General features: G+C 48.8%; 7 protein-coding genes across 9 annotated transcripts; 4 read left to right on the top strand and 3 right to left on the bottom strand.

The window, feature by feature from the left end:
• Nucleotides 1–427: 427 nt before the first annotated feature.
• PPTG_02518 lies at nucleotides 428–2,075 on the top strand. 2 transcript variants are annotated; one of them, XM_008893624.1, is made up of 4 exons: nucleotides 428–954; nucleotides 1,017–1,116; nucleotides 1,180–1,315; nucleotides 1,391–2,075. In XM_008893624.1, exons 1-4 carry the CDS (start codon nucleotides 508–510, stop codon nucleotides 2,031–2,033), a joined length of 1,326 nt encoding a protein of 441 aa, XP_008891872.1. In that variant the 5' UTR covers nucleotides 428–507; the 3' UTR covers nucleotides 2,034–2,075. The 2 variants fall into 2 exon arrangements, with proteins under 2 accessions (XP_008891872.1, XP_008891871.1); XM_008893623.1 differs by having other exon boundaries at nucleotides 1,017–1,315.
• Nucleotides 2,046–3,825, bottom strand: PPTG_02517. 2 transcript variants are annotated; one of them, XM_008893621.1, is made up of 8 exons: nucleotides 3,701–3,825; nucleotides 3,492–3,613; nucleotides 3,341–3,424; nucleotides 3,217–3,267; nucleotides 2,855–3,145; nucleotides 2,691–2,782; nucleotides 2,492–2,628; nucleotides 2,046–2,429 (listed from the first exon to the last, which is right to left on the bottom strand). In XM_008893621.1, the coding sequence occupies exons 1-8, from the start codon at nucleotides 3,795–3,797 to the stop codon at nucleotides 2,131–2,133; spliced, it is 1,173 nt and encodes a 390-aa protein (XP_008891869.1). In that variant the 5' UTR covers nucleotides 3,798–3,825; the 3' UTR covers nucleotides 2,046–2,130. The 2 variants fall into 2 exon arrangements, with proteins under 2 accessions (XP_008891869.1, XP_008891870.1); XM_008893622.1 differs by having other exon boundaries at nucleotides 2,046–2,628.
• Nucleotides 3,826–4,079: 254 nt separating this feature from the next.
• On the top strand, nucleotides 4,080–4,715 carry PPTG_02516 (hypothetical protein; the record flags this gene model as incomplete). Its single annotated transcript, XM_008893620.1, has 1 exon — nucleotides 4,080–4,715. One exon carries the CDS (start codon nucleotides 4,080–4,082, stop codon nucleotides 4,713–4,715), a length of 636 nt encoding a protein of 211 aa, XP_008891868.1.
• Nucleotides 4,716–4,881: 166 nt separating this feature from the next.
• On the top strand, nucleotides 4,882–6,008 carry PPTG_02515 (hypothetical protein; the record flags this gene model as incomplete). The annotated part of the gene is made up of 2 exons (XM_008893619.1): nucleotides 4,882–5,880; nucleotides 5,952–6,008. The coding sequence occupies 2 exons, from the start codon at nucleotides 4,882–4,884 to the stop codon at nucleotides 6,006–6,008; spliced, it is 1,056 nt and encodes a 351-aa protein (XP_008891867.1).
• Nucleotides 6,009–6,151: 143 nt separating this feature from the next.
• Nucleotides 6,152–9,448, bottom strand: PPTG_02514 (hypothetical protein; the record flags this gene model as incomplete). Its single annotated transcript, XM_008893618.1, has 6 exons — nucleotides 6,152–6,410; nucleotides 6,471–6,754; nucleotides 6,824–6,853; nucleotides 6,927–6,985; nucleotides 7,062–7,152; nucleotides 7,217–9,448. 6 exons carry the CDS (start codon nucleotides 9,446–9,448, stop codon nucleotides 6,152–6,154), a joined length of 2,955 nt encoding a protein of 984 aa, XP_008891866.1.
• Nucleotides 9,449–9,602: 154 nt separating this feature from the next.
• On the top strand, nucleotides 9,603–11,499 carry PPTG_02513 (hypothetical protein; the record flags this gene model as incomplete). Its single annotated transcript, XM_008893617.1, has 7 exons — nucleotides 9,603–9,755; nucleotides 9,827–9,897; nucleotides 9,963–10,013; nucleotides 10,080–10,210; nucleotides 10,282–10,349; nucleotides 10,419–10,490; nucleotides 10,563–11,499. 7 exons carry the CDS (start codon nucleotides 9,603–9,605, stop codon nucleotides 11,463–11,465), a joined length of 1,449 nt encoding a protein of 482 aa, XP_008891865.1. The 3' UTR covers nucleotides 11,466–11,499.
• Nucleotides 11,500–11,712: 213 nt separating this feature from the next.
• Nucleotides 11,713–13,056, bottom strand: PPTG_02512 (hypothetical protein; the record flags this gene model as incomplete). The annotated part of the gene is made up of 1 exon (XM_008893616.1): nucleotides 11,713–13,056. One exon carries the CDS (start codon nucleotides 13,054–13,056, stop codon nucleotides 11,713–11,715), a length of 1,344 nt encoding a protein of 447 aa, XP_008891864.1.
• Between the last annotated feature and the right edge of the window lie 124 nt (nucleotides 13,057–13,180).

Raw genomic sequence — 13,180 nt, 5'->3', positions numbered from 1 at the left:
AGTCGGCAGTTCGGGCGCAGTGTGCAAGAGGACCTCAGCGATCAGCAATTTTCGCAGAACCACTTCGCCACACGTTCAAGGAGCTGTACTTTGATTGAGATACGACAAAGAAACTGTCGGGCCGCCGTTCAGGTTGTTTCGCGCGCTTTCAAGAGAGGCGTGCAGTTGGGTTCTAGAGCTCGAGAACTTGCTGCTTTCCTTTTGCCGGAGACCTTGTTGGTTTCCTTTTGTTCGAAGCGGTGATCGCTTTCGAGGGGGTATAAAGAAAGATAAGAATTCCACACGAAATTCCACTGGAATAGCTTCGCCATGTTATATTCCACTGGAATAGGATTTTGGTAAATAAATTTCAACTTTTACGATTTTATTGCAACTTTGTTATTCCAAAAAGTCCAGAAACTAAAGTTCTCTATTTTGAAATATGCGGAGTACAATAGCTCGTAATTTACGGTACTTTGACAGAGAATAGCGGTTCGACGTTTGTTGTCGTGCCATCGCATCCATCAAATGCCAGCACCTGACAGCGCAATGGAGCCGCCAGCAGTGGAGGAACGTAGTCCCGGGGCTAACTACCACCGCATTGACCTGCGTACAACGGATCCAACGGAGTTAAGTGGCGCTAGTTCTCCCGGCGCCAGCTCTCTCAAGCGCTTCGCATGCCAGTTCGACCCAGGCTCCAAGAACGGGCGTGTGCTTGTACTGCTGTTCGACCGCAACGGAGACTCGGAATTTAAGGAGATGAGCAGGCTGGACGTATTGCGTATGACCCAGCAGGCAGCGATGCCTAAAGAGGAGGAGCCCGAAGAAGCTGGCGAGGTGGCCGATGTCGCTGGTCTGCCACTGCGGCGGCTGGGCAGTTTGGGTGCCAAGGGCCGCCGAACCAGCATGAACATAATGCGTGGAGAAGGCGGAGGACTCGACGGACCTAATTATGCCACAGTCTGTGATGTTCAGGTGGGTCTTAAAGACTGTCGAGCGATTAGAGCCGTACTTATTTGGTTTTATCATTGTTGTAGCGAGTCCATGCGCGAGATATTCGACGGATGGAGAACGCGTTCTCTGTGTCGAACGAGCCCGCGATTATTATTCGAAAGCAGGCGATTCTTATTAGTGCTGGTACAAAGAGTGAATACTGGGGTTTGTTTGTTTATGCTGACCAATATTTGCTGTTCTTCCCAGACCCGTTACGCGCGATAGTGATGCGAGACGTGTGTCTTGTGTATGTGCCTGATGGAGCTGACAGTCTTCTGTCTATTCTCAAAGAGCAATTTAGCCAAGCTGCTCGAGAGAATGCAGAGGACCCGTACGAGTTCAGGTCGGTGGAAACAGAAAAACGAACATGATCGGCATTATAGGAACATCCAACTGAGACTTTTGTGTATTCTTGCAGGGCACTGGAGGCGTTGCTAGCGACATTAGCCCGGTACTTCCAATCCGACTACGAGAAGCTCTCTCCCATCGTGATTTCGGCCCTGGATCGATTGGTGCAAGGAAACCTGCACTCACGCGAATTGGAGACCCTACGCGAGTTCAAGAACACAATGAACGAGTTCGAATCACAAGTAGATGGCGTACGTCGTGTGCTGATGGAGCTGCTGGACAATGAAGAAGATTTGCGCTTACTGTACCTGACGAAGCTTTACGAAGACCCTTCTCTTCTCACGGATCTGTACAGCTTTGATTCAGAGGAAGCTGAAGTACTGATTGAGAATTACTTGCAGGATATTTTCTCGACACGAACGAAGGCGGATTTGATGCAGCACCGCATTACCAACACGGAAAGTTTGGTGATGCTGAAGCTCGACTCGATGCGAAACTACTTGCTCCGAGTAGACCTCGTGTTCTCTCTCGTTACGATCAGTCTGTCTGTGGGTACACTGCTCGCTGGAGTGTTCGGTATGAACCTGGCATCGGGCGTTGAGGAGGCCTGGGGATGGTTCTGGGGAGTTGCCATCACTTGTGTGATAGTCTTCTTCGTGATCACAGCTATTGGCATTTTGTTCTTCAGGCAGAAAGGAGTACTACAACTTTAAGAGCATGAGTCAATAAATTCTTGTTGTTAGAACAAAGCAGATTGCATTGATTTGGCTGGTAAAAAGAGGTTTTGCATGCATTCATTAGACAAGGCGTCTACTTTTTCTCAAACTTAACAGCACCAAGCGTGAATTGCTCTTGGCTGCCCTTAGCCAAAATCTCGCCGAGCTTCGTGCCGATAAGATGGTGGTTGGTAATCTTAATATCGCGCTGCTTGCGAGGACGGTTCTTCTTCTTGTCCTCCTTGAGACGGCGCTTCATCTGGCGACGACTTGCATCGACCTTTGCTTGCGTAGTCAGACCAGCTTGGACAAGCTTCTTCTCGAACTCAGCACGATCCGATGGCCATGTCCGCAGAGTGTCGCGCCACAGCTGACGGATATCATTCGTGCAGCCTGCAACAATAGTTCAGACCAATTAGTTCGTGGTGGGGAGCCAAATCAACGCAATGTCATACCGTGCTTCACCATCTGAAACTTGGGACCACGTTTGGGTAGAAGATCCCAGCGATCGCTGCTAGCAACATTTCTCCTCTTGGCGTCCGGAAAAGGGACATCTAGAGGGAGGTGGTCCTTGTCAAACTTGAACATGTACCTACCACAACACATTAACACTAGTTTTTAAAAGAGAAAGCTGCTGAGCTGCAGGCAACGTACTTGATTTTCTTCGACACGTTCGGGTCACGAGTTGACGAGACACTTTTCGTCGCCATACCAGCAAAAGGTGCTGGGCGGGTTGTGCTGGAGCTCTAGATGGCATACACAACGGTACATTTCAATTGGATATTGTTCAGTACCAGTACATGAATGATAACTCGAACCTTGACAGCAGCTGAAACGCGAAACCAATTGTCTCCAATACGGAATGCATCGCCTCGGCGGACTTCGCCGGTAAGGTCTTGGCTGGAGTGGGCCAAGTAGCTGCCAGCTTCAACCGTAGCAACTCCAGAGAGATCCACCAGGAAGGGGACTACGCGTGAATAATACACCTCCGCACCCTTGTCCGCATTCTTCAGACAAATGATCTCTCCCGTACGCGTCAGTTCCTTCAAGTCGTCCTCCACGTTGACGTAGCAATCGATCAAGTCTTCAATAGGCATTCCCTCGGGAATCTGGAGGATGTACAAAAACATCCAGTCAGCTCCCAGTCAGAAATTAATTTTTTAGCAGTACAGCAACTCACTCGATCAAGGATTTTAAGCAGCTGCATGCGGTTCTTGATGTCATATTTGGCCTGCAAACACACAAAAGTATTTTACAATTAGGGGTACGTCATGAGTCTGGCAGATCAATATTCTCTGACTTACCTGGTACGCATACTGGTCTCCTTTCAGTCGAACTTTTGGGTTGTTCTTGAGGCGTTGCTCCACTTGGTCGTCCATAGTGAGGTCCTAACAACAGCCCCAATAGTCAGCACAACTTCACCTCCTTGTAATCAAAGAGACCGCTGCAACGTACGACGCCTGTGTGCTTGAAAATATCGGTCACAGATACAGGCATGTGCATGGGGACTTTGCGAAGGAACTCGAGGATCTTATAGACCTTGGCGCCGTCATTCTTGGGCACAGACGACGCGTCGACTGATCCAAGACACAAGTTATTAGTCTCCCAACCGCGCCACTACACGAGCATAGACGCAATAAACGCAGCCTATAGGATTAGCTAACCTTGAGATACTACAGTCTCCTTCACCGACTTGATGGGGACCACGGCAGGCGCCGCCTCCGCCGCCTGCTGCGACCCATACGCCAAGTTTCGCCACATTCTGAACTGTCAAAATTGGCAAGTAAGTATACTGACATAATGTCATTCCGGAGGGGGAATAATAACAGTCAATGGAGACCGACCGACCCAAGAAGGAGACGTTGACGGACCTTGTGCTCGAGTTCCTAGAGGCAGCGGTGCACGAGTTCCTGTGCGTTGAATATGATTTCTTTCCCATGGAGTTTGGAGGCGTGTATAAATCTTAATTGCGAGCTCAATGTCGATTATTGATGCTGTTACAGGTTCGCATGGCAAGTGTATCCAAAAGGTTTGTACAATGTCATGTTATATTTCAGCAGTGCAACACGAACTCAATATGATGCTATACTGCTCTACGTAGAGGCTTTTGAGCAGCGAGTGCTGTACGATGTCCCTATCCACATGTGCCGCCATCCGCTGCTGTGTGAGTACATCCACTCCATGCTGACTGGCTGTCGACCGTGGCTACTGAGGGGAGAATTGGAGAATATATGCGTGATCCTTCTCTCTAAGGAAGGAAGGACGGTGGAGACGCTGGTGATTGAGCCTGGGTGGAGTGCAACGTTCGTCGAAGAAGCAGCATCGGACGAAGATTATCAGCTGCCTTTGGTGCAGCTAGAGGAAGCCTTTCGAGCGGGAATGGTTGCATTAGTAGCGACTTCAGCGCCGAACACAGGTGAGCGTACAGACAGCGCTAAGCCGAACACATTTCGCATCTTCGCTCAGACAGTGGAAGACGCCACCAATCGAGGAACTGCCGTCAATGACGACAGTGTCAGCAACTCTTGGGTACTGGCAGATCCGATCTGGTGCGAGGACCAGAAGAAGCAGAAGGAAATTTTCCCAGTGAAATCCATACATTCAGAAGCTTCACCTATCCGGCTCAACGTGTACATGAAGAGCCAGGAACCAGCATCAGCGATGATCGATAAGACGTAGCCATCTACGGCTTCAACAGTAACGTACACTTCTAGAGCGAATGACATGCTTTGCGATTTGAATTACGTTTTAACACCATCTCTCGATTTGACTTGAATCCACTATGAAATGGATTTGAATCCAGTTTTCGCGCCGTCCATACAAACACACAGAGACAACGGCAACCATGGTGCGACTCGGACTGTCCGACAGCATGCGCTCTACTGTGTCCATCGAGGACACGGAGCCTCTTCACACGGCTTCGCACCGCCGTACACCACGTCGGCTACATTCAGCATCAACAGCAACGCCGACGGACGCGTCTAACAAGCAGCGGATGGAGTCGAAGACTTCGTCGTTCGTGCTCTCTAACTCTCTGCGGATCCTTCTAGGCGGCGTATTGGCTATTGTATTGCTCTCCACCGGCATTAAAGTACTCAACATGGCTGTGCGCATCTCAAGGATCAGCAATGCGGGGACAAGAACGCAATTTGAGCGGCTAGAGAGGAGCATTGAGCTGTTAAGCAGGGACACTACGAGGCTACAAACGACTGCCGATAGTTTCCTGCAGAGCTGCCAGGAGGCACAAGTGGCAGCCTCTACGAGGACGGAAATGCTGCAAAACGCGGCAAATAGCAGATTTAAAGAGCAGACGAAGACGCAGATTGAGGAGCACGAACAGATCATGAAGGAGGTGATGCAGTATTACGCCCAGCAGGAAAGGCAGGTGTTGGAGGCAAGAGAGCGGCTCATGAAGATGAACGTCACTCTCCCAGTACAAATGGCTGCAAGACCAGCGACCGAGACCTGGCAACAGGTTGAACAGGGCGGAGACGTGGTGGAGCTAGGAGGTGCTCGTGACAGACTGGCTGAAGCAATGGAAGGACTCGAACTGTTTGCGAAGAAAACGCTGCTGGATGAAGGTGATGACTACCAGCGTCTGAGTCTGGAGAGCATTTCGATTCAGAGAACGGAGGAGTTTGAAAGCAGCCGACAAATGAGAGAAGATACGTCGAGCTCGTACGGCTCGTTGGTATTCTACTCCTTGGTGGTGTGCACCTCTGCTATTTATCTGTTGTACGCCGTCCTGGATACGAGGAAGAAGGAACTGCTGGAAGACAAGTGGGCTTGGTCCCCAGTTCCAACGATCCTAACTCGATTGAGGGCTTTGCTGGGCTCAGTCGTGGTACGTTCGAGCGAACGCTGGGTAGATCTATGGCACATCGTAGCATCATTAACTTTTTGTGTAATTGCCAGGTCATTGAAGATTTACAACCGCCTAACAACAAAGACGACGACGCATACTCATCCTAGCACATTGAGCATATCGAGCTCTGATAGTTATTCCTCACCAAGTATTTACGTCAAGCAGTACGCAAGAAAACACAGGAAGTGACCACAAAAGTGTTTATTAGTGTCATAAATGCAAAGTGCAACATGTACTGTGTGTAGCAGTCTTACGCAGTTTCAAATGACTTGATTCCATGGTGTATTGGGACTCCCTTGCCGTCGGCTTTTGGTGTCGTTGGATGTCCTTGTCCGCAGATAGCTCGTCGGATAAGCTCTTTCTTCCGCTCAAATGATGTCCGCACACTGGCAGGTGTATCGGAGATGTAATCCGTGAGCATGTAAACAACCAGGAAGGCAGCGTGCTCCAGTATCAACGCGACAATAAAGCGCGACGAAATGCTGAGGCAAGAAAAATCTGGGCCCATGCTGAAGCGAGCAAGTCAGTAAATGAACATGGCGTAGGTTTTAGAAAATTAGTCAACATACCTGAAGTCGCTTCCGTTGAATCGCTCTAGAGCTATACATTCTGAGATAAAATACTCAAGCTCGCCAGTACTCAAGCAAATTAGCCCCACGACCACAAAGATGGCCAAAAACAACGTGATAAAGAGCATCTTTTCCCACTGTCCGATGCTATTCGCCTTCCGCGGAACTGGTCGTCGACGCAGCAAAACGAGCTTGTAGAAAGCGTTCTGGATGTGAATGACATTGTTTGCGAATGCTGCCATTGCGCAGAACGGCCACACAACTGAAAACATCACGACATATCCCTAGTTGAGTTGAAGACGACAACAAAAATCAGCAACAACAGAAAATAAATAACGCGAGGTTTTACGTACGTATTGGATGGACATCCGTAGGTAATCAGGCTGAAAAAGCAGGTAGTACACAGAAAAAAGTCAATGCGCCGTAATGGGGCCATCTTACAATCCGACCGCTTACAAATGCGTTGTACAGCGGCAGTTGGCTTTCTTCAAGCACATCATCAGCTGTCATAAAGTCTAGCGATTCGGAAAACAATGATTTGGTAGTTCAGTATAGTTTTGCAAACACGGTGTAGCCCAACTTGGCACTTACACTTCTCGTTTTCGAAGCCTTCCAATGTTGGTATTGATACTCCCAGTGCGTCTTCAAGGTACGGAATTCGAATTGGTGTCATCATTTGTAGCTATGTGTAGAACCGCACAGGTTAGGATCTCATAGTTCCAAATTCTGAAATCCTTATCGCTTACCTCGATTTTGGTCTTGAAAGCCAACGAACGCGACGAAGGGGACTGTGATAGATTACTGGGAATATTCTCAAACGAGGAGTGATACTCCGAAAGCGCAAGAAGAGTCTCTGCTGGGTTGGCTTTCATGATCTTTTTCGCCAACTTGGATGCTCTCAGCTTCTCCCGTCGGAAAATAATCGGTAAGGATGTATCAATCAAGAGATTTAGAGCTTGAGTGATGAGAAGCGGGGTGACAAACGCCGTCGACATATCAATAACACCACCTTGCCACTCCACCGTAAGCTTGGTGTATTGTAAATTCGCTGATAACCATGTTTCCACCTCGTCACCGAAAGGAATGATCACGAACGAGATCAGCATAAACCATAGAAAAAATGAGATCCAGTTAATAGCAAACAGTCGATTGACCATCGTCCGCTGGAAATGCGCATCCATAACGTGATTTTCACGAGTCACGAAGAACCGAATGAGCTTCACACTCAGCAGGTATACGACGATGTCCAGTGAAATTCCAAGTAGAATGCCTTGGGCGAAAATGTAAAACCACCTTCCAGTAAACAGGATTGGTCTCTCCGTGTTAAAACACGATAGGAATGCAACACATTCTGGACATTTACTGCATACCGGAGCCATCATTGCAGCCGTGTACCACTGAACGAAAAATGCAGTTCCCACGACATACGTAGCGATGAACAACGCGAATACCATAAATGTATGCAGGTATGCTGGAATCCGATACAGAGGGTTGTAGTAAGGCTCGCGGAATAGCACAACACCGTGAGAATCTACCACATCGCGATACCCTTGCGGCTTGAAAGTTGCGTTTGGGTAGTCAGCTTCCTTAAATAATCTCAAGTTCCACGCGTCATTAAGCAGATTGTTCTGTCTTGCCCAAACCTTTAGAAACGAGGTGCCCCAGATTGTCACCGTGCAAAACCCAAAGATGCACAATGACCTCATGTATGCACCTGCTCCAACCCATCTACACGATACGTACACCACACAACCTATGAGCGCAGGAACCAATAAGCATTTGGTGTAGACAAACAAGAAGCTGAAATAGAAGGCCACACGCTCTCCATAGTAGTAACGTAGATCGTTTGTGATTTCGGTGGACTTCCACCACCAGTGTCCACATTTGGACAAGAGCTTACTGTCCACGTATCGATTGTGGAGCGGGAAGCAGGCCATGATGATTGATTCATTGCGATTGAGCTCTTCAAACGAAATATTTGCCCCTGGAGGATTCAACTCTTCCACATTGGCAGTGGATGTAATGATGCGAGCGATAGTCTGGATCCGCTCAGCAGGAGTGAACTTCTCGTCGTCAATTTCCACCTTTTTGGCATTTTCGTATTCTGCTTCTTTAGTTGGTGATTCCACGTCTCCAATGTGGCTGGACGCGATAAGCTCTTCGATTTCGGATGGGACTTCACCCACAGCTCCGATCTGTAGCCAACGTTCGAGCACCAATCGACTTTTCTCAGTCTGCAATCTAGAAGGCGATGGTCGTAGCAGTAGCACCAGATACTTGCGTGAATACAGAGTGCTTGAAAGAACGAAGACCTCAAAGCCTGCGTTGATACAGCGACTGAGTACCTCCATTTGTCGTTTTCCCACTGCATCGAGTCCATTTCGAGCGAGAATACGCGGCGTAGTCGGTTTGTTGTGCAAGATCAAAGCAAACTCGTACTTCATCCGGTAGTCCACAGAAGGAACACTTGGAATGACATTCCCATGTCGAGGAGACCAGACTCGAGGCGTTGCGTTCTTCGACTTTGCAGTGGGTGAGGAGTAGCGAGGCGAGGGTAAAGTCCCTCCAAAGCCAGTGGAAGGAGCTAAGTGCTGAACCAGATACTCCAGCGATCTAGTGTAAGTACGTTGACGAAAATTAGACCCCGAATCGTGATCTGCTAACCCAGTGTGGCTCTTAACACGACGATGGCGGCTTTGGCTGGAACGTTTCGCCCCTTCGTCCGTCTCTTTGAGAGCCTCACCACGACTCGAAGTTGACTCTGTTACTGAGAACGAGTGAGTGAACACGTTAAGACGAAAATCCGCTCGTGGGTCGGCACGGCGATGTCGAATCATCGACGGTGGCGTCCCTGGTTCACTGCCAATAGCAACAGCTTGAGTGGTTGATGGCCGTCGTAGGTCTTGCTGCTCATCAGAGCCGAAACTCCATAGTCGTTGCACTCCTGACTTGGCTGCAGCCGGACCATTGCCCGCCATGGTAAGTCTTCCGATCGCCAACTCTTGCCAACTAGTTGCAACCTCAGTGATGGTTCACTTCAACTTGGACGGTTGCGCATGAAAGGACGCGTCGGTTCGAGTCTTTGTTGCAGGGCGAGCAACAAGTGAGAGATTGTCTTTACTTACAACGACCATGGACCCGCAGACAGCTGAAGCTGGGGAGGCTTACCTCAATTCCATGGGATTTCGATCGCTCATTGAGTGGATGACGGCTGAGGCGCTTCTATCTCGACCTGATGATCCGCTCACTTTCCTCCAGGCTTTGCTACAGGAAAAGATCGGAGAGGTTTGTGATTGCAATATTGAAAGTGCCCCTTTCAAAGCTGTGTTCTCATAGATTGGTACTTCGGATGATAGAGGAAAAGTGGTGAGAAGTTCCAGCCAGAACACACGCTGGCCTACATCAAGCAATGCTACGCTGCAGCAAGGTTGACTGACGATGTAGTTAGTTTATCCTTTATTGAACCTAATACTCGACGTTGTGGTGGTATAGTGCTTCAGCTGATGAGAATGGGCGGATTCTAGTCAAGCCTCGAAAGTTTGCGTACGTGTTGTACGCATTTTTCGTATCGGAAAATTTTACTTTGATAACATGAGCGCGAACTACCAGACCTCCACCTGCAAACAATGCGCCAACCCCCCAACAAGGCAACGACCCAGCGCTGGTTCACCGATTATCCAAGATGGAGCAGGTCATTCAAGCTTGCCGCATAATCGGTTCAGAGCTTGACCCCACGGAAGGTCGGTTGCTTCATTCCGATCTAGGCATCTGTCTGTGCCACTAACGTGTACTTTGTTGTGCTAAACTGTAGCAACCAAGATCATCATTAAGCAAGCATGCGCGGTTTTGAATGCTGAGAGAGCGACACTCTTCATTTATGTAAGAAAACTTGCATTAATCTTATTGTTTTGACCAAATTTCTCACAAATTCTTTAAAACTCGTAAAAGGAGCGAGTCACGGATATGCTCGTTCTGAAGGTGTCTGAGGGTGCCACAGATATTCACGTTCCATTCGGGAAGGTAGCACAAGGTCTCCACTAGCTGTCACAAATAATTCTTTAGCTAACCAACACCCCATCATTTGGTTAATAGGGAATTGCTGGCACCGTGGCTGCTACTGGCAAAGCAATGAATATTTCGGACGCTTACACCGATCCGAATTTTGATTCGCAGTACGACCAACGCAATGGCTACCAAACTCGGTCGATGTTGTGCGTACCAGTCCGTAACGGTGCAAACAACATTGTCGGAGTCATGCAGGTTCTTAACAAGATAGCCGTCGACAAGAAGGCATTTTTCAGTGATGAAGATGAGGAATTCCTGACGATCCTAGCAGCTCAGGCAGGCGTGGCGCTCAACAACGCCGACACTCACACTGTTGCCTGTATTGCTCGCGAAAGAGTCAAAGACGTACTGAGCATCGTGCAAGATATGCACCGTGATCTGGGCTTCATTTCGCTCATGTTCACCATTTCGACGCGTGTGCAAAGGTTCGTTAACTCGGATCGCTGCACTCTTTACATTGTGGATCGAGCCAAGAATGAGCTCTGGACTTTACAAGGTGAGGTGAACATTCGTGTGCCGATCAATCAAGGTATCGCAGGTGCAGTAGCGATGAATAACGAAGCGATTAACCTTGAGAATGCCTACGATGATCCGCGATTCAACAAGGATTTCGACCAAAAGCTTGGCTACCAGACGCGAAGTGTGCTCGCTATGCCTCTTCGCAATGGATCAGGCGAAGTCATCGCGGTCGTTCAGCTTATCAACAAGCTGGATGCAAGTGGTGTATTCTCAACGGACGATGAAGAACTACTAGGCACTTTCTTACAGATCGCCGGGCCGATCCTTTTCAATTCACACTCGCATCTCAAGATTGCATCATCGCAAAATAAAGAAGAGGTTGGGACAGAGTTCACGGGGAAAAGTACACGCGGAGGTCAAGAGATAGTGGAGATGAACGTCATTTCAGAAAATGATGAGGAAGAAGCGTAAATGCAGCATGCAGTTAATAAAAAAAAACTATTTACGTATTTTTGTTTTTGCTTTTTGATGCTGCATTTATGCTTTTCACCGAGAATGTCACCCTCTGAAATGAGGATTTCTCTCGACTTTCTGGCGCCTACCTACTCTATAGAGCAAACAGGATAATAATGCCTGAGCAGGCTGTCCTAGAGAAATTGCTACGAGCCTCCTCGACACATTGCTGCATCGAGGCACCCGTGGACACTTACCGTTGTTTTCACGTTCTTGGTCTTGAAAACGCGAGTGGTCTTGGTTGACTACGAAGCTTGCACTCGATCAGAAGCATCAGCATGTTCTTCGAAGCGTTCTCGTCTCGATTCACAGTCATACCGTGACAGCCATTGTTGGTGCAATGGAGTACACTGTGGACCTTCAATGTACGCTCGACGCCATCCTTCTTGCATAGACGCTTGCTGTACTGATTCTTCATTTCGCGATGACACACCGAGTGAAGCTTGCTTGTTCGAAACTCGTCAATCGATTCTACGCGACAGTGCTTCTTCAGCTCTCGTCGGAATGAGTTAACTGGACCCGCCGGACACTTTTTGATTAGCCCGCTCACGTCGGTGTTGCTCCAGTCGCCGAAGCCAACAATCGTTCGCCTTCCCGCTTGAGCAGTCAACCTCTGACAAAGCTGACGCAGTTTCTTCTTCGCGAGAATGTAGCGGCGGAATCTCAGCTTGCGAAAAGGCTTGTGCATGCGAAAATCCAGCAGTAAGTCTATACGAGGAGTCATGAACTTCACATAAGCTTCAAGTTGTTCGAGCGAGGCAGTCTTCTTTGTAGGCATGTTGCGCACAGCTTCGAGAACGTCGGGACGATTCTCTTGCCAGACCTTCGTTTTCTGGTTGCTCTTCTTGTAGTGAGCGTCTTCATAGAACTCTCGAGTCGTGCAGAAGATCTTTTCGCCGAATTGGTTCGTCGCCACAAACAGATCACGTCGACCGGGATCAAGACCCCACAACACATCGTAGTCCTTCTCGTCAAGCGCAGTTTCAACGATCTCTCGCTTCGGCTTGCGCAAAACGATGCACACAGCCTTGCCGTCCGTCTCAATCACACCAGAAAACTTGCGGTTGACAGTTTCGAACTTCTCGATCTTGAACAGCTTTCGCCACCAAGAGTCTGCCTCCGCAATCCAAACGTCTTCATTTGGCACCGCAATGCCAGCGCGCTTCAACAACGCACGAAGTCCGAGATTACACATCGTGAAATGACTGCACTCAAAGCCCTTCTTGGTTGGAAGAAGACTGAAATGACGAATCTCTTCATATCCCTGGGTTTCTCGATTTCGATGATTCCACTCTTCGATATCCGACCGAAACATGAACGTCAGCGGAAGAAGCAGATGCGGTTTGTCGTCGAGGTAGCCGTTGCTCTTGCGTGGGATACGTGCACGCCATGCCAGTATCTCAACGTCGTCGCCATCGTACACGGGATCCAGAATGCTCTTCAACATCAAGTACGCTTCACTTCCGTCGATGTAATACGAACGCTTGATTTGCTTGTGGAGCCGTCGGTAGAAATTGAGCTTGACAGCGTTCTCGGAGTTCGTCTTCATTTGTAGCGCTGCGTTGTGTTGCCATCCTCGAGCAATGTGTCGATTGCTTGCGCGTGGAGCTCCTGCAGCACGCCACGAGTTGTACAGCTTGACAGACGCTCGAAAGTGTTCATTGCCGAGCGGT

The sequence above is a fragment of the Phytophthora parasitica genome (genome assembly GCF_000247585.1).
Source record: "Phytophthora parasitica INRA-310 unplaced genomic scaffold supercont2.2, whole genome shotgun sequence".
In the NCBI taxonomy this organism is placed as follows: domain Eukaryota; phylum Oomycota; class Peronosporomycetes; order Peronosporales; family Peronosporaceae; genus Phytophthora; species Phytophthora nicotianae.
Note: the sequence above shows the minus strand (reverse complement) of the source record. Positions and strands in the feature narration are given on the sequence as shown.